At 44.1% G+C, this 19,559-nt stretch overlaps 1 protein-coding gene across 3 annotated transcripts in view; it reads right to left on the reverse strand.

The window, feature by feature from the left end:
* LMF1 (lipase maturation factor 1) overlaps positions 1-19,316 on the reverse strand; it is a 92,898-nt gene extending 73,582 nt beyond the window's left edge. Inside the window, exon 1 of one of the 3 annotated variants that reach the window (XM_042438530.1) lies at positions 19,167-19,316. In XM_042438530.1, the coding sequence (XP_042294464.1) occupies positions 19,167-19,182 (16 nt within the window). In that variant the 5' untranslated portion in view covers positions 19,183-19,316. Of the gene's footprint in view, positions 1-6,038; positions 6,152-19,166 lie in introns of those variants that run through there. The other 2 variants (XM_042438533.1, XM_042438532.1) reach the window with 2 other exon arrangements.
* Between the last annotated feature and the right edge of the window lie 243 nt (positions 19,317-19,559).

Genomic DNA, 19,559 nt, shown 5'->3' on the forward strand with positions numbered 1-19,559 from the left:
ATGGAGAAATGTCGAGTTGGTAAGAATATACTATTGAAGGCCTCATCCAAAAGCAGTCTCCGGTACCCAAAGAGAAGAATAAGTACCAACTCTCTTTCTCAGAAGCATCCGGCATTTAAAAAAAAATATTCAGTAACTTCAGGGTCTTAAAAAGTATACGTGGCACAAGGGGAAAGAGAAAGAATTTAGCACAAAACTTTTAAAAGCTCCCAATTACTCTCCAGGGTAGTCATTAGAAACTACTTAGGTGACAGGAAAGCGATATCTAAGTTAATGCAGCAATAAATTAGCTCTCTTTCTCCCCAAACCCTCCCTGATCCGTCCTCCCCGCCTTTTTCCCTCCTCGGATTTTTTGGAGCAAAGCAGCAAGTGACAGAAAAATCAGTTGGGAAGAGAGTAATAGATTTCTTTTTGGGAATGTTTAAAGTTAATGGATGTCCTGTTTCCCGTTCTGTAGGTGGCTGTCATTCTCAGAGATCACTGTATATTATGTTTAATTACTTCCATCTCAAGGCGCTGGAGTGGTTTTGATCTATACAGTGGAGAGCAATCCATGCTCTGACAGTTTGGGGCAAGGAAGGAGAGCGGCAAAGCTCTAGTTAAATCCCTGGGGCTCAACAAGTTATCTGCATCCCATGCTCAGGCCCTTGGTTCATTCATGGCTGCGGTTGCAAGTTCCTCCAAGGGCTCTTGCAATGCTGGATATGTGCATACTGCAACAGCATGAGTTTTATGGGTGGAAAAATCATAGAGTTGGAAGGGATCCAAAAGGTCATCCAGTCCAACTCCTTGCCATGCAGGAAGACACCATCATAGCACTCCTGATGGATGGCCATGCAGCCTCTCTTTGAAAATCTCCAAAGAAGGAGACTCCGCCAACCTCCAAGGCAGCAGCGTCTTCCACTGTTGAACAGCTCTCACCGCCAGAAAGTTCTTCCTAACTTTTAGGTGGCATCTCTTTTCCTGTAATGTAAAAGATGCAGTAGCTGTTACGCACCAAAAAAGTATCCCAGTCCTTCCCTTGGTGGAGTCCAGCATCCCCTTGCAGTCATTGCAGATTTTGGGCTGCGAAACAAATCCTATCCAGGCTTATCCCTCGGCTGGTGATCAAATTCAGATCCCCAATACTGGATATATAGGGAGCCCTGGGAATGGGGGGTAACTTCCTCCAAGATGAGGCCGACAGAAGGTGGGCTTCCAAGGGTTATAGTGCAGGCACCAACAATGGCTGCATCTGCACTAAAGCAATAATGTGGCTTGATGCTACTTTAATGGCCACGGCACAGTGCTATGGGATGCTAGGATTTGAAGTTTTGGAGGATATTTAGACTTCTCTGTCAGAGAGCTCTGGTGACCAAACAAACTATAAACCCCTGGATTCCATGGGATGGAGCCATGGCAGTTAAAGCAGCGTCAAACTGCATTATTTCTGCAGTGCAGATGCAGCCCTTGTTGGCATCTGCACCATCGAACCCTTGGGAACCCACCTTCCATTGGCCTCACCTAGGATGGATGAGATAGTCCTTGTGGCCCCTTCCAACTCTATGACTCTATGGTTGAATCTGTTTATACAGAGAGCCAACTGTAATTGGGAAATTGTGGCTTGAGTGCTCACTACAAACCAGGGCCAAACTGTGGTTAACAATCCTGGTTTATGATGAGCGATTAAACCAAAGTTGAAACATCACCGGAAACTGTGTTTGGACTATCCAGGGAATGTTCTGCGAAGCTGAAGTATCAGAGACACCAACAGGGAAAAGGCTTTATTATTTTATCTTCTTGCAAAACATCGCTCACTCAATCACTTTATTTTTATCCCATCTGTTTCCTAACACAGCTGAGAAATATCATTTCTCATACCGGAAATGTTACCATCGAACTTGGCCTCTATCTAAAACTGACCTCAATCCAACTATTACTCACAAAGAGAGATAAGGGCCAGAGTGGTGAGAGTATGGGACAAAGGCGTATGGGGACTTGGATTCAAATCCCTGCTCAGCCCTAGAAACCCAGTGGGTAAAGTTTAGCAAGTCACACTCTCTCAGCCATAGAGGAAAGCAATAGCAACCTCCCTCTGTTCAAACCTTGCCAAGAAAACCCAAAGACAGGGTCACCATAAGTCAGACTTGACTTGAACTCATGTAACAAGAAGAAGAATAGCTATATATTTCAATCATTCATTCATTCATTCATATCCTGCCTTTCTTCCAATGGGGGACCCAAGGCAGTTCATATCACAGATTAAGGCAAAACATAGCTTTTTAAGAAAATAAAGATGCCATCCTATTGAAAAATTCACTGTAAATCGATTGAAAAACATTTAAAACATAGCACAGCACCCCCATTTAAAAAATTTACATTGAATGAAAGAAATTTTGATATTGAGCCACCAAGTTCCCAATAAGTCAGTTGCAGGTTCACTTAGATTTAAGCCATTATCTATTGTCACAAGAAACTGCACGTTTTTTTGGAACCAACGTTGGTTCAAGGAGTACAGCAATGGGACGGAAAACGAAGGCTTTCGGCGCCAGACCTACGTCAGCTTGAAAACACGCAAGAAGCATCTGAGCGCAAGCAGAAAGCATATGCTTGCCTCCTGAGACCGTCCAAACCCACACAGGCACAGCTGCAAAAAGTTTCCAAGTCGGTGCAAGTTTGCTTGAACAGCTGCATCACTCACAATTAAAATGCCATAAATTACAAGCAGCACAGAGAGAGGGGGAGGATACCGAGTAACTTTTCTCCCCCTTTTATACTACTAGAATTCAGGCCAGTGAGTGAAACTTACCAGCAGGAGGGTTCAAAACAAATGGACAGAGAATATTTCTGGTCATAAAATTAGCAGAGCTTGAAAAAGTTAGTTTTTGTCTACATTGCCCAACATCCACCAGCCAGCTCTGGCCATACTGGCGGGAGGATTCTTGAAACTGTAATTGCCCAAAATCACCCCGTGGCTTTCCATTTGAACCCAATGCCCTAGTCCAGCATTCAAACAATTATACCACACTGGCCCTTGTAGAAGAACTCTACAAAATGCTATATTTTATTGCAAATCTGACTTCTGTCACTCAGTGTTCAAAAGCTTCTTGGCCGTCTCTGCTTTCCCTCCATCCTCACAACAACCCTTTGAGGCAGACAGATCAGTTTGACTTTATTAAGATGGAAATAGGTGGCTGTTAAGCAAGAAAGACCTCATTGTCACCCATCAATGCAACCTCAGGTTCCTACACATCCATCCTTGATGGAAATACAGTTGGCCCTTGGAACTCGCGTGGGATCCGTTCCGGACCCCACCTGCGAGTTCCAAAACTTGCGCATATTCAAGCCTTACAGGCTTTGAATGGGGCGTGTTCATGTGGAGCACTCCACATGTGCACCCCATTGACGTTAATGGTGGTTGCTCCTCTGCGGATTTTGAAGTGCACAGATCTCAAGTCCGCGGACCTGGAAGGGTGACTGTACATTGACTTTCAGCACATTATGGCGCCCGATCTCTCCAATGGACGTAATTTGCATGGATCCCTAATCGTTTCTTCTACAGCTGCTGCTGAAATCCACTTTCCGAACAAAAGCTGTCGGAGAAAACAGACCGATCTCCTCTGCCGCCGCCTCCAAATCTCCATTTTTACCCTACTAAAGAAAGGACTCCGGACACATGCGTAGTACACACAGAAGACGCGAAGGAGTTGGAGGAGGAAAAAAGGAACTCAGCACAGAGTTGGCTAGGGAAAGAAACCACAAATCCCCGGAGGCGGGAAGGGATGCAGGAAGTGAAGACTCATTATTAGCAAATCTGAAAGCCATGCAGGGTTATTGGGGGGGGATGAACAATTACACCATGAAAGAGCTCTGCTTTCCAATTATCTTGCCCACGCCAATCTCTTTGAAGTCAATTATGTAACCCAGTCCCAGATAATACCGTTTTCTGGTAAATTTCATCTATCGGCAAGGGCACACCAATTGCACAAAACACTAACACGGATGGGATAAGAGACACACAATCGAGGGATTGTATGGAAGTCCCCCCAAACTTGGGAGCAAGGTTAGACAAACCCAAGACTCTGCAAGCACTTGTGGCAGAAACCCCAAATCACGTCTGGTCAAAGTTAAATAGGATTTGATGGAATAACCGGCAATGATAATGGAACACATTCCCTTGGATTGTGGTAGAGTCTCCTTCTTTGGAGGTTTTTAAGCAGAGGCTGGATGCCCATTTGTCAGGATGCATTGATTGAGAGTTCCTGCATGGCAGAATGGGGTTGGACTGGATGGCCCTTGGGATCTCTTCCAACTCTATCATTCTATGATTCTGGTCCAAAGCTTTCCAGATAAAGGGGATGACCCAACCTGCACATGCATTCTTGCATTCCGGAATAAAAAGTGCAGAAATTTGCATCCCGCCCAATCGAGGATGTTTATGGTAGGTTTTTAGGCTCAAGAAAATGGAGGAAGTCTGGGGGACGGGCTGCAAAGAGGAGAAAGCAAAACCCATATGCAGACAGTTTCTACATTTTTCTGCAAGAAAAAAAAAAGGAAACTTCTCCTTGCAGGATGGACGGATGCACAGATGGATGGAAGGGGGAGGTCTGACCCCCGCACCCACTCCGTTGACCCCCAGGTTCATGGGCTTTTGTCACGGTGCCTGTTAGGCCTCGGTCGCCACAGCAACCCCCGCTTCCTCCCCACAGATGGCTCCCATTGCTTAAAACCATACAGGTGTTGGCGGTCCATCCGGAGGAAAAACAGCCCCCAAGAATGACCTCGAATGGCTTTACTGGTTTTAAATAAATACGGCCGGGTTTCCCTTTGGCGGAAATTACCCCTTGCAACCGAAGCTCCCGAGCATCCATATATAAAACCCCAAATATTTAACATATGGAGGAGTGAAGAGGACAATAAATTATCGTGCATTTCGTGCTTGCGTGCGTAACGGGTTATATAAAAACAATCATACCTTGCTGGGACTTGGAGGCTGCTTTCCTTTTTTAGAATTAAAAAATTGAATTTTAAAAAAACTTGATGGGTATGTCTTTTTTTTTCTACCCAGTTTTCATCCATGCCATGGAAACCCACTGGGTGGTTTTAGGCTGGTCACACTCTCTCAGCTTCAGAAGATGGACATGGCAAACTTGCCAAGAAACTTGCCAAGAAGCCCCTGTGATAGGTTTGTCATAAGTCAGAAATGGAGGCACACAACAACAACAAGTCACACCAACACATAAGGCAACTCTTTCCTGGACTATAAGAAAAGGGCAGTGCAATAAAGCTTAATATTATATATTGATTCCTTTAATCATTGACGCATCAAAATATACAGTGAGCCCTTGGTATCTACTGGGGTTTGGTTCCAGGACCCCCCATAGAAACCCAAATCCGTGGATGCTCAAGTCCCATTAAATACAATGGCAAAGCAAAATGGTGTCCCTTATACAAAATGGCAAAATCAAGGTTTACTTTTTGGAATTTCTCTATTTTTAAAAGTATTTTCAAGCAGTGGATGGTTGAATCCATGCGTAAAGAATCTGTGGATGCTGAGGGCCAACAGTAATGCTAGAGAAGGTAAAATAGCTAGCACAGTTCCCAGAATTCCATAGAACTGAGCCATGACAGTTAATGTGGTGTCAAAGTGCATTAATTCTGCAGTGCAGTGGAGTAAAAAACTGCATCCACACTGGAGAATTAATCCAGGTTGACACTGCTTTATCTGTCATGGCTCAATGCTATGGAAATCTGGGGACTGTAGATTATCATGACATCAGAGCTCTCTGGTAGGGAAGACTAAATGTCTCACAAAACTACAAATCCCAGAATTCCACAGCACTGAGCCGTGGCAGTTAAAGTGGTGCTAGACTGCATTAAGACTGCAGTGCAGATGCAGCCAAAATCGATCGCACCGATCTCCGTACAACGTTGGCAAGAATATTCTCCCCGCTTGTGAGATTCAGCAATGCCACTTAATTTTGCAAGAGAGGTGCCAAGTATGTGTTTAAAAGACTTTTTCGTTAAAAAAACCCACATATATTAAAAGTGAAACCTACCATTAAAACAATTACTGCAAAAGTAGAGGATCTGATTGCCGCAATTATGCTAATAATCGAAAGAGGGCAAAGCACAGCATGGGTTGGGAGAGGAATCGCAAAGGGAGACGGGAGCAGGAGAAGGCAATGGTTAAACTGGGAGAAAATATTTTAGCCTTGCTCTCATTTGCTCCCACCAAGTATATGACCCAAGACAAATGAACCATGGCAACCAAATATGCAATTTGAGGATGTTAAACTATGCATTCCCCTTAGCGCTCAGCCCTGGAGGGTGCAAACTCTAAGTCTGTCTGCAGAATAATCAGGAACGCTCCAAATATCTTTCCAAGGATTTGAATGAAAAGATCCAGTTCACTTCATATTTGAGATTGGCTTTGAAGACAATTCTGATGTCTCCTTTCTCTTTTGTAAGTGGCTTCATGGTTTGAGTGTTGGACTATAACTCTGGAGGTTCAAATTCCTGCTCAGCCATGAAACCCAAACTTTCTCAGCCTCAGAGGAAGGCAATGGCAAACCTCCTCTGAACAAATCTTCCCAAGAAAACCCAATGATAGACAAAAAACCCAACTCAAGGTTGCCCTGCGTTGGAAATGACTTGAAGGCACACAACAACAACCATCATCCACTCCAGGCCAGTTCTCACAGATGGCTAAGCATATCCATAGCTTCCAAGAGAGTGCAAACAAACCTATCCAAAACCCTTTCCACACTTCGCCACTAAATAATTCCTTGCAGTTTCACTGATATGCCCTGAGAAAGAAGAAGAGGTAGAAGAAAGCGAGATTTGCTTCTACTAAACAATTGTTAAATTTTCATTTTGGTTTTGTGAGTTCCTTGGTTGCACCATTAAAGTTAATCTTCATGCTGCTTTTTTAAAAAGCGCACAATTATATACAGCTACCCAGCTTGCAAAAGTTTAAAAGAGCTTCAGAATTTAGGAGAAGTTGTCATTTGTTGTTGTGTGCCTTCATATCTTTTCATCTTATGGCATCCCTAAGGCAAACCTATTTGTTTTGCAAGATTTGTTAAGAGGGTTTCTTTTCCTCTAAGGCTGAGAGAGCATGACTTCCTCAAAGACACCCAATGGGTTTCCAATGCTCAGCGGGGATTCGAACCCTGGTCTCTTAGAGTCATAGACTCCACATACAAACCACTATGCCACACTGGCACCAGGCGAATTATCTTCTCGGCCTCGGAGGAAAGCAAAGAGAAACCCCCCTCTGAACAAATCTTGCAAAACAAATCTTGCAAAAGGTTGGCCTTAGGGCTGCCATAAGCAAGAAATGGCTCAAAGGCACCCAACGCCAACAAATGCATTCTAAGGCTGCATTCTTGGAGACATTTTTTAGCTGAGAAGGGGAAAAAATGCTTTCAGCGACAACAACCAACAAATAAATGGAACTGAGCGACAAGGCAAGAGCCGCCAGTAAGCCTGAGATAATGAGGGCCAGCCTCTTGCCGCCCCTCCAAATTCAATTAAAATCCCAAAGGTCTTTGGGGAGCTAAGCTTGGGAAGAGCGAATGAGACAGCGCTATAAATTAAGCCAGAGGATATGAATCCCATGCAAATGGTTCTGGGGGTTTTAAGCAGATCTGGAAACGGTTTAGTGGGAGCCTGGCATGGCTGAAAACCAGCAAAAGGAGCAGAGTCACTCCAGGCTAATTGTTTCCTTCATGCGGGCTCCTCCTGCAACACTAATAGGTTTTAATAAAAACTTTCAATTGGGCCAGTAAACCCCTCATTAAGCTGTTTTTAAAGCATGAATTTAAGAGCCAAGAGGGCAAAGGGTCGTGAGGAGTAGTTAATTCACAACGGCTGGCCTGAGGTGATCGCTGGCCGTTGGGAACACGCATCCCAGCATCCGTCCCTCTGTCTATCCGGAGGGCCATGCGGACATCCAACTCCGTCACTAAGGGCCGGGGCTAAGTGACAGCTTGAAAAATAGATTTAATAAGGCAAGGGGCAGGGGGAATGAAAATGTTTCCCAGCCACAAGCGCATGCAAGGGAATCATCCACAGCCCATTTGTCCTGCGGATGACAAACAAAATATCAAACGCACATAGAGAGACATAGAAAAGGATGGCAAATGCACAAAGTAAAAGACAGGGATGGGGATTGTACGGGCCATGGGCCACATGTGGTCCCCAAGGATTATCCAAGGATACATAGCTCCAAAATTATCCACATGGGTGACTGAGAGAGTGACACCTTTGCTTTCTGATAGTTCAGCATGCAAAAACTTTGCTCCATGCATTAAACGATTAAAAATACAGTCGGCCCTCCACTTTTGCGGGGGATCTGTTCCAGACTCCCCCGCAAAAACAGAGACTCACAGATATTCAAGCCCCATAGGCTTGAATGGGGCACATGTGTGTGAGCACGCACAAGGTGTGCTCCACGGAGGCACACGGAGGTCGACCCTCTGTGAATATTCAAGAGCATGGATTTCAAGTCCGCGAGGAAGGAGTGACGACTGTATTGTGTACAAAATTTTCTTCAGGGTATGTATATAGTGGACCCTTGGTATCCACTGGGAGTTGGCTGTTGTTGCGGTTGTTATCATCATCATTTATTTATATAGCACTATTAGTGTACCTGGCACTTTCCGACAGGACCCACTGTTCCAGGACCCACCATGGATACCAAAATCCATGGATGCTCAAGTCCCATTATACACAATGGAGTAATAAAAAAAACCACTGGGTAACCTTGGGCAAGTCACACTCACTTAATCTCAGAGTATATCAACGGCAAAACCCCACTGAAGAAACCTGCCAAAAGGTCCCCATGATAGGTTTGCCTTAGTTGTGTTAAGTCAAAAAATGACTTGGAGGCACACAACAACAAAACTAAATGGTATCTCTTAAATAGAGACTCATATAATCATAGAATTGGATGAGACCACAAGGGCCATCCAGTCCAACCGCCTGCCATACAGGAATATAAAATGGCATGATCAAGGTTTGCTTTTGGGAATTTTTCAAGCCATGGGAGGTTGAATCTGTGGATACAGAATCCTTGGATACAAATTCATCTTTAGACTTGGGTCCATCTCCAAGATATCTCATGATGTCTATGCAAATATTCCAAAATCCATTAAAAAATCCAAAATACTTCTGGTCCCAAGCATTTCAGGTAAGAGAGACTCAACTTGCATACTGAGTGCTTTCCTAAGATCAGGTTAAATGGGGCAGTGTTTTTTCTGCTGCGGAAAAGTGGCTAATTTTAATTTATTACAACACTTACGTTGCAGGATAGGAGATAAGTGTTTTAATAAATAAAATGAAACCGCATTTCCACAAAAGAAAGATCTCCCCAGCCCAGTCTCCATCTGCAATTGAGGCAACTTGTAGGGACATCTTATTTGGGAAGATAAACCCACAGGTCGAGGCGTGGCGGGAAAAGTGGAAAGAGAAGAGAAATCCACCAAGCAATGGTTCCTTAGGGGGCAAAAACATTCTCATGACACATACATACACAAAAAACCAGGCAGGAAATAGCTGAAGGTTGCAAACAGCTGCCAAAGAGGCCTTCCAAAACAGGTGCTCCTTATTACATTCCACCTCTGGGCTAGAAGAAGGTCTCACTTTCTCGGTCTCCGTCTCCAAGGAAAGCGGAAGCTGGGCCACGGGAGAGGGTCAAGCGGAGGAAGCGTAAGGGGTGCCTTTGGCTTGGTGGTGTTGACACCGCTTCTAAGAAATTCCAGGCCCACAGCAACCAGAGATCACTCATCCTTGGGTAACAACGCTCCATCCTCAACACCGTTTTGAAGCCATGGCCTCTGGTCTGAAGATGCTCCGGAAGGCTATTGAGAATTAAGCCCAGAAGAAAGCAGACCAGGCAGAGAAAAGGACTTCTGTTTTAAAAAGGGGGCATTTGGTCAACCAGCATCAACTGGCAGCTTCCATGTCAGTAAGGTAGAGGAGCCTTTCTGGGTTTTGGTCCAAAATGTAAGGGAGCTGACAGGTATCTTGCAGAAAACAGGTATGTGCCCCTTGAAATTCTCCTGCACAAATCGTGCCAAGAAAAGCCCATGATAGGTTTGCTGTTGTTGTATTCTAAATCCCTTCCTTTTCTTCTTGTTATGTGCCTTCAGGTTGTTTCCAACATATGGCGACCCTAAAGTGGACCTATCATAAGGTTTTCAAGGGCTGAGAGCATGCCTGCACTAGCACCGGCATCCGCGGAGAAAAGGGGAGCGGGAGGCGGGGGGATTCCCAACCTGGCGACCCCCACAAAAGGGTCACGAGACCCCCAAAGGGGTCGCGACCCCCAGGTTGGGAACCCCTGCCCTAGATCAAAGAATTCCAAAGTGTTTTACGTCCGTAAGACATAAAGGTATGCACAAATATGGAAACACGCTCTTGATGGGGCCCAAAGAAAGCATACCAGCAGGTTCAACTCAATAGGAAAGACTCAATCCCACAAGTACAGTTGGCTCTCCAAGACTATTAAGTAGTCTTAATAGTAGCAATATTTAGAGACAATATGGTGAAGTTGTTTAAGTGCTGAATTTGAGTTTTGAACTTGAGGGGATGCCAAACGTCTTAAGCGCTGCCTAATAGGGCGCATGCAGCCCTCAACAACCTCCACAACAGCCCCCCAACAACCTCCCAGCTATATATATATACTTATCAATTTATTGATAAGTGTAGAATATACCAATTTAGTTCTCTGAACAGTCCATAAGAAACATACAGAGAATATGCAGGGTCATAGAATCATAGATTTGGAAGGGATCCCAAGGGCCATCCAGTCCAACCCCATTCTGCCATGCAGGAAATACAAATCAAAGCATCCCCATTGACAGATGGCCTCTGTTCAAAGACCTCTAAGGAAGGAGATTGGTCAATAAGCCAAACTGCTAATTAATTGGTTATATTTCATCATGGGCACTTTAAGTAGTTTTAAGTAAATGTTATAATTTTTATAGCATCAGAAGACCTCTTCCCATCTAGACAAACAGATGGATCTAGGCCACTTCCAGGATGGGATCAAGTCTCCGCAGCCCCTTTGTACACAGTCGGACTTCCTTTTCTCTTCCTCTGGATTGTCGATGAGATGCTTTATTCTGAACTTGGATTAATAAAATGAAAATGCCAGAGAGTTACCTTCTTCTCCTTTTCAAAATTTCTCCTTCTTCTTCTTCTTTTGCAAGGAATGCAGGAAACCCACAATATTTTTGTTCTATTATAACTGGGGAACAGTGGCATTTTGTTGTCTGCTGCTTGTTGTTGTCGGTCAAAAGGCATTTAAATATTGCTGAGTTTTGGGAAAAAACCTCTCATTTTAGCGCTCGGTAGCGTCAACTTCAAAGAATGGGATTTTTTCCCCCTTCTGCACGCTGGGTGCTTCCTGTCCCTTTGCAGGAAGTACGGCTTCTGCTTTTATTAAACCATGCACACACATACAAATCCTAGGATCTTACTTTGAGCCATAAACATTATTGCAAATAGGATCTCAGAGGCTTCATAATAGAAAGATAATTGGTATATGCACATAGACGCACATATATCCATGCATGCCGTTGCATACATGCGCTCCCTTCCTCTTTATCTCAGCCATCCAAGTGGACAATTTTGGAATATTTCAGATTTTGGAATTAACCCCAGTTAATAATATAGATAGGTTCCTGGATATTACAGTGGGCCCTTGGTTTGGTTCCATGGATGGGAAGAAAGAACGGGAAGACAGAAATGTGAAATATATATATATATATATTACCTACCTACCCAACAAGTGCCCCGAAACAAAACAAATAGTGGTGAATTTTCTGCGCTACGCTCACTTACCAAAGGAATACCTGCAAAAGAAATGGGAGGAATCAGAAGTTAATATGCATGTTTTGTTTTATTTTTATTTTAAATGATATTTATGGGCACTTACACAACATTTTTAAGAGAGGTTGTTCACATTTCTTAAGCACTTATGGTAAGACTGCAGAACAGCCCAAAACACATGGCAGCGCTAGGGAATCCTGGGGATTGTAGTGTATTGTGGCACCAGAGCTCTCCAACAGAGAAGGCTAAACGTTTCACAAAACTACAGTTTCCAGAATTCTCTAGCATTGAGCCAGGGCAGTTAAAGTGGTCTCAGACTGGATTATTTGTGCAGTGTGTTTTGGGCCACCATCTTAGTTTCAGTCCGCTACCAGAGTCATCTTGGGACATGTCTACATGGGCTATTTACATCAGTTTCCCCCCAACCTCACAACCTCAGCAATTTTCTTCCCGCTATGAGAAAGACGTCAAAAACCACGCAGGTTTCAAGGTTTATTCGCAATTTGGGAGTTAAGGTGTGAAAAATTCATACTGGGTTGCTTTACAGAGAGAACAGCCCTTTCTGCTCAGGGAAGGGCATTTTCAGTGCAGGAAATAATATTTCTGTATTCAAACTACTTCTGGATTCAGTTTCTGGATTCAGTTTCAATTTCTGGATTCAGTTTCAATTTGTGAATTGAAATGACAGGAAAAGAGAGTCCACCTAAATGTTAGGAAGAACTTTCTGATGGTAAGAGATGTTCAACAGCGGAAGATGCTCCTGCCTGAAAGGATGGTTTTTAAGCAGAAAGCTGGATGTCCACTTCTCAAGAGGGCTTGGATTGTGTCTTCTTGCATAGAAGGGTTTAGACTGGATGGCCTTTGGGGATCTCTTCCAAATCTAGGGTTCTAAGAAATACTATCTTCTGTGCAGAGAAAGCTGTTTGCTGCACAGAGGTGGTTGTTTTCAGTGCAAATCAACCGACTACAGGACCATTGTGGTCAAAAGTGGGGTTTCTACCTTTTAACTCACCAGATGTGGAGACATCCATGGTGCCCACCGCAATAACCAAAAATGAGGGCTTTCCCTGACCCCGCACCTCTGCCACAACGTAAGGACTTTATCATGTCCTGTCCGAATGAGCCCAACTATGTAGATCCTCTAAACGCACTCCAACATACCTATCAGGAGTCTGTGCAACCTCTGTCTGAAATAAAGACCACCCCTCTGTATTCTAGGCTGCCACCACAGACACCTTGCCTGAATCCAAGATTTACAGGAGGCCCAAAGTGTATAAAAACAACAAGTATTTATTTGCAGAAGAAAGCAGATTAAATATTGCATTTTTAACACCACACACATTCTCTCTCAGACTCATAGGGTTGGCGAACGACAGCCAGGAGTTCATAGAATCACTGAGTTGGAAGAGACTGCAAGGCCCATCCAGTCCAACCCCATTCTGCCATGCAGGAAATCTCAATCAAAGCATCCCCGACAGATGGCCATCCAGCCTCTGTTTAAAGACCTCCAAAGAAGGAGACTCCACTACACTCCAAGGGAGTGTGTTCCTCTGTCGAACAGCCCTTACTCTCAGGAAGTTCCTCCTAATGTTCAGCTGGAATCTCTTTTCCTGGAGCTTGCATCCATTGCTCCATTGGGTCCGAGTCTCTGGAGCAGCAGAAAACAAGCTTGCTCCCTCCTCAATATGACATGCCTTCAAATATTTAAACAGGGCTATCATATCACCTCTTAACCTTCTCTTCTCCAGGCTAAACATCCTCAGCTCCCTAAGTCCTTCCTCATAGGACATGGTTTCCAGACCCTTCACCATTTTAGTCAACCTCCTTTGGACACATGGCTCCAGTTTCTCCACATCCTTTTTTAATTGTTTTGCCCAGAACTGGACACAATATTCCAGGTGGGGCCTGACCAGAGCAGAATAGAGTGGCATTATCACTTCCCTTGATCTAGACACTATACTTCTATTGATGCAGCCTAAAATTGCATTGGCCTTATTAGTTGCCGCATCGCACTATTGTCTCATGTTCAACTTCTGGTCTACTTCTGGTCTACTTGGACTCCCAGATCCCTTTCACACGTAGAAGTCTCTCATTCCCAGGCAAGATTCTGGAGCAGATCATTAAACAGAGAGTCTGTGAACATCTAGAAGGCAATGCCATAATCACAAAAAGTCAGCACGGGTTTCAGAGAAAGAAGTCATGCCAGACAAATCTGATCTCTTTCTTTGATAAAATTACCAGCTTGGTAGATGAAGGGAATGCTGTGGATATAGTATATCTTGATTTCAGTAAGGCCTTTGACAAAGTTACCCATGATATTCTTGCCAACAAGCTTGTAAAATGTGGGCTAGACAAAGAAACTGTTACATGGATTTGTAACTGGTTGACCAGCCGAACCCAAAGGGTGCTCAACAATGGCTCCTTTTCATCCTGGAGAGAAGTGACCAGTGGGGTCCCACAGGGCTCTGTCCTGGGCCCAGTGCTATTCAACATCTTTATCAATGACCTGGATGACAGAATTGGGAGCATACCTATCAAATTTGCAGATGACACCAAATTAGGGGGAATAGCTAATACCCCAGAGGACAGGATCAAGATTCAAAATGACCTGAATAGACTAGAAAGCTGGGCCAAAGCTAACAAAATGAAATTCAACACAGAGAAATGTAAGGTATTGCACTTAGGGCGGAAAAATAAAATGCACAGATATAGGATGGGTGACACCTGGCTGAATGAAACTACGTGTGAAAGGGATCTAGGAGTCCAAGTAGACCACAAGTTGAACATGAGTGAACAGTGTGATGCGGCAGCTAAAAAGGCCAATGCTATTTTAGGCTGCATCAATAAAAGTATAGTGTCTAGATCAAGAGAAGTAATAGTGCCACTGTATTCTGCTTTGTTCAGGCCCCACCTGGAATATTGTGTCCAGTTCTGGGCAAAACAATTCAAAAAGGACGTTGAGAAACTGGAGCGTGTCCAAAGGAGGGCGACAAAAATAGTGAAGGGTCTGGAAACCATGCCCTATGAGGAACGACTTAGGGAGCTGGGGATGTTTAGCCTGGAGAAAAGAAGGTTAAGAGGTGATATGATAGCCCTGTTTAAATATTTGAAAGGATGTCATATTGAGGAGGGAGCAAGCTTGTTTTCTGCTGCTCCAGAGAACAGGACCCGGAACAATGGATGCAAGCTGCAGGAAAAGAGATTCCACCTGAACATTAGGAGGAACTTCCTGACAGTTAGGGCTGTTCGACAATGGAATGCACTCCCTCGGAGGGTGATAGAGTCTCCTTCCTTGGAGGTCTTTAAACAGAGGCTGGATGGCCATCTGTCAGGGATGCTTTGATTTGGATTTCCTGCATGGCAGGGGGTTGGACTGGATGGCCCTTGTGGTCTCTTCCAACTCTACGATTCTATGATTCTATGATTCAGCCAGGTGTCCCCCATCCTATATCTGTGCATTTAATTTTTCCGCCCTAAGTTCAGTTAGACAAGGGTTAGAGTAGGGCTGGAGGAAGAGGAGACTAACCATACCAAATCACTCTCCTCTTCCTCCAACCCTACTCTAACCCTTGTCTAACTGAACCCCGGCTGTCATTCACCAACCTTATGCAAATCGCTTCATACATTCCACCAATTACCTCCAAGATTGCATTCTCTCCTCCTTACAGTCTGATATGCAACCAATAAATTCAATAATATTTCTGAACACAGTTGCAAGACATCCTGGTTGAAATGCTTTTGAACCCTGAGAAACCTAACACATTATGATTCACTCAAACATTGCAAATCACAGAAGTGCTGAAATCCTATTCTCCATTTCAATTGACTCCTTTCTCTCTCATTCCACCGGACATCTTTGCTACTCCAATACTTAAAGAGATTTGATTCAATCTCTCCAGGCGAAGACGTGCCTTTGATCCGTACTGGATCTGGGCCAAGGCAGAGGATCTTTGCAAAGGCAGCCCAAGAGATGATGAAAATGATTCCTTTCTGACACAAGCCATCACTAAGTTCTAATTTCAGGACCTCAAAGGTATGTTTCCAATTAGCGTTGCCAGCCCAGCTTGCATGGCAAAGCCACAACAGTGTCACATGGTATTAATCTTTGCTTCATTAATATGTCGTATCAGCCGCACACAACCTTCTTTGAAAGCGATCCACCCTGCTGTCCTTCCCTGCCTCCCGACCCAAGACCCCCATCACAATATCAGAAAGAGGTGCCAAAAGTTGCTTCCTCTGCAGGAAGGATGACCCCCCTGAGATCCCTTCAGTTCTGGTTCAAGTTTCTAGAAATAATTCTTTTTCCATTAGGAGGTGGTGGCTCAGAAGAAAAGAGGTGGAAGAAGAAACACATCTGCAACGCAACGGCACAACTGCAAAGGATGCAACACAGCAGCACACGATAAACAGGGGCATGCAATGTCATTTAGTGGCAAATTAAATGTATACAGTATATAATTTTAAGGAAGGAGCATTATGCAGTCATTCATGATCAGTAATGTGCATTTTCTGGAAGCCACTAGTTCTACTGGTGTCCTCTTCCTTCGCTTTCTAATGGTTCAGTGGACGCAGACTTTTTGTTTCCTGCTCATAATTGTTATACCTATGATGTACAAAATTACCTTCAAGCTATTTATGTCAGGCATACAGTATATGAAACGTAAATGAATTTTGTGTTTAGACTTGGGTCCCATCTCCAAGATATCTCGTGATGTATATGTAAATATTTCCATATCCACAATAATAATAATAATAATAATAATCTAAAATTCAAAACACTTCTGGTCTCAAGCATTTTGGGTAAGGGGGATTCAACCTGTATTATTATTCCCATGACTTTTTCTCACTCAAGGTGGCTTACAACAGTTTAAGAGACACAACTAAAAAAAATAGACTAAACACAAAAGTTAAAGGAACATTTTCCCTGTTCACTCTTAAAACACTGAAATATCCTCAATGATTCAAGAATGGGGCAGAATACAGAGCAGGTTCTCCAAGTAACACCATCCCATTCCAGTCTGTTAGGAGTTGCAAGACACAGTACCTTCACAACAGCTAGAATAAAAATGTAAAAACACATCAGCTCATGGTTTAACCCCCTGTTTGTGTGACCAACACAATAAGCAACATCGTTCTCTTCTCTGGATGATAATTGTTTAATTGATGCCCTCCCTGGGATTTTAAATCCCTCAAGCTTCATTAAAGCTAGCCTAATCCAATTACGGGTTGTTTTTCAGAAGGGGAAAAATAGCATTTCTCCCACATAAATGGCCATCTTGAGGAAGAAGAGCATCATTCCAAAGTGAGATGGCCCAGTGCACCAGAACATCCAAAGACCAGAGTCTTAAAGGCAGTCAGAATCCCCAAAGAAGAGAGATCAAAATGTTCTGCTCTCCTAAAACAGTAGTTTCCAAAGTTAGGTCCTCCAGACGTTCTGGACTTCAGCTCACATAACCCCTGACTGTTAGTTAAAATGCCTGAGGCTCCTGGGAGCTGGAAGTCCAAAACATCTGAAGCATCAACATTTGTGAACAACTGTCCCTAAACGGTTGGTTGTTTTGTTGTTATGCGCCTTTGCATTTGCTTGATACAGACTTCCTACGCTGGGGTCATGTACTGTCTATGGAGGGATTCTCACCCCAGCCTCTAGTGCAGTCACAACGGATGACTCCCAGGTCACTGGGGCAGTGAGTCTTTTCCAGGTTTTGTTTGGCTATCCAAGAGCTATCCAACATGGCAAACTTACTTAGGAAAGTGGATTGTCACCTTGGAGAGCTCCTCTAAAATCTGGAGTGGAACCATCACCCAACTGACATGGAAGTCACCTAGCTATCACTGTTCTAGCATCCTCCGAATTGAAATTTTCAAGCAAAGAATTCTAAGCAGCTATGTGCAAACACATTCCAGCCAACCAAGACTGACTCTGCTTAATTTCCAAGATCAAATGGGATACCTTTACGGTATCTAGCCTGATCCTAGATTATTATTCTTGAATCTCCAGGCTGCTTGCACCTTGGGCCATATCTAATGCTAGATTGTGTCCCTGCAAGACCCAAAATGGAATACAACCCCCACCTCCATAAGTTCTTCACTCCAGCAAGAGAAACCAATATGCCAGTGGTTCCCTGAAGGTAGACTAATCTCAACACCGTTGTCACGAATTCCTCGCTCTCCAGTGAATCAGTGAACGGCAGATCCTTGTGGTCCATAAATGCAAAGAAAGCAACCTCCCCAAAAGCCTTCCCTTGCTCTGGCATACAAAAACAATATTTTTACAAAAGCCAACTTGAGGGAGGGACAGTCCCTTTGCTAAAACTTCCTTCTCACGCCGACTTCCAGCCAGCTGGACCCGAGTTGAAAAGAGTCCCTCTCCAGTCAACAGCGTCTGGTATCTAGAGTCTCCGGCCCAAAACAAATAGATAAAATGCTTCAAAAATTAAAATAAGAAGGGACTTAAAAAGAATAAATTGGCGCTCGCTGGCAGAAGCAGAAGAGAAGGAAAGCGACGTTGCTCTCCAGCAGGGGGGAAAATGAATCTCTCATGCTTATCTACCTTTGAACTGGCTTCTCATCAGTAACCCCACACCATTTCCCCCGTGTAACCCAAGATTTTGCCTCCGACAACAACTGGCCCCAGATGCCAGAAGGCAAGAGACCCAGAGGGTGCCCAGGTGCAGCCAGTTGGGTGCCAAGGAAAACCTACATAGGTCCTTCCATGTAGATGTTTCCTTTAGCTTTCCATTGCTGTCACAGGAGAAAGACACAAGTTCTCCTGCAAAAGGCAGCTGAATGGAGCATAGGCCAGATCTCCATATGGGCACCAAGCCCTGAATCTTCTATAGGGCCAGACACATCCCCTTTCTGTACTATAGCTCCCATCATCCCCTACCAACAGTCTCCATGTGTGGTGAAGATATTTTGTTTGTTGCTATGTGCCTTCAAGTCACTTCCAACTTATGGCAGCCCTATCATGGGGCTTTCTTAGCAAGACTTGTTCAGAGGAGGTTTGCCATTGCCTTTCCCTGAGGCTGAGAGCATGTGGGTTTCATGGCCAAACTGGGAATCGAACCCTGGTCTCCAAAATCGTAGTCCAACACTCAAACCATTATGCCATGCTATATCAACTTATACTCAACTTACACTTCAGTATATATGGTAAATCAATGAGTCTACTCTAGGTAATAGTAAGAGAAGGATTCAGCCCTGTGTTTTTGTAAACAAACATGAAAAATGAGCAGGAAGAAAACACAGGACCTATTAATTTCCATCTCACTTTTCTCCCATCTCCACAAGGAACAATGCTAAATCAGATGTTTCCCCCAAAGTAGAGAAAATCAACAACTTACCAGATCTGCCCCACATTGATCAGCGAGAGGTAGACCATCCAGAGAGCAGCCATGAGGATCATGTTGGCACAACCAGTGAGCAGCACAAAGGCCGCAATGGCCAAACCGGTCAGAGCCAAGCCGTCCAGGACAGTGTCCATGCTTGACCAGTCCAAGAACCAGATGAGAGTCGGAGCATAACTCAAGGCGTCCAAACCAATCTTGCCCTTGAAGTAGCGTTTAATGCTCTCCAAGTACAGCTTGCAAGGCAGAAGGCCCCGGTCCCCGATGAGAGCCTTGTTTTGATGATAGGCAACCAAGAAAGCGACAACTGCAAGGGAAACAACACAAAGGTGAGGAAGAACTATTATTTCTGGTAGATCCACCCAAGGAGAAAGCATGAAAAAGATGAGA

The sequence above is a fragment of the Sceloporus undulatus genome, chromosome 8 (genome assembly GCF_019175285.1).
Source record: "Sceloporus undulatus isolate JIND9_A2432 ecotype Alabama chromosome 8, SceUnd_v1.1, whole genome shotgun sequence".
Lineage (NCBI taxonomy): Eukaryota > Metazoa > Chordata > Lepidosauria > Squamata > Phrynosomatidae > Sceloporus > Sceloporus undulatus.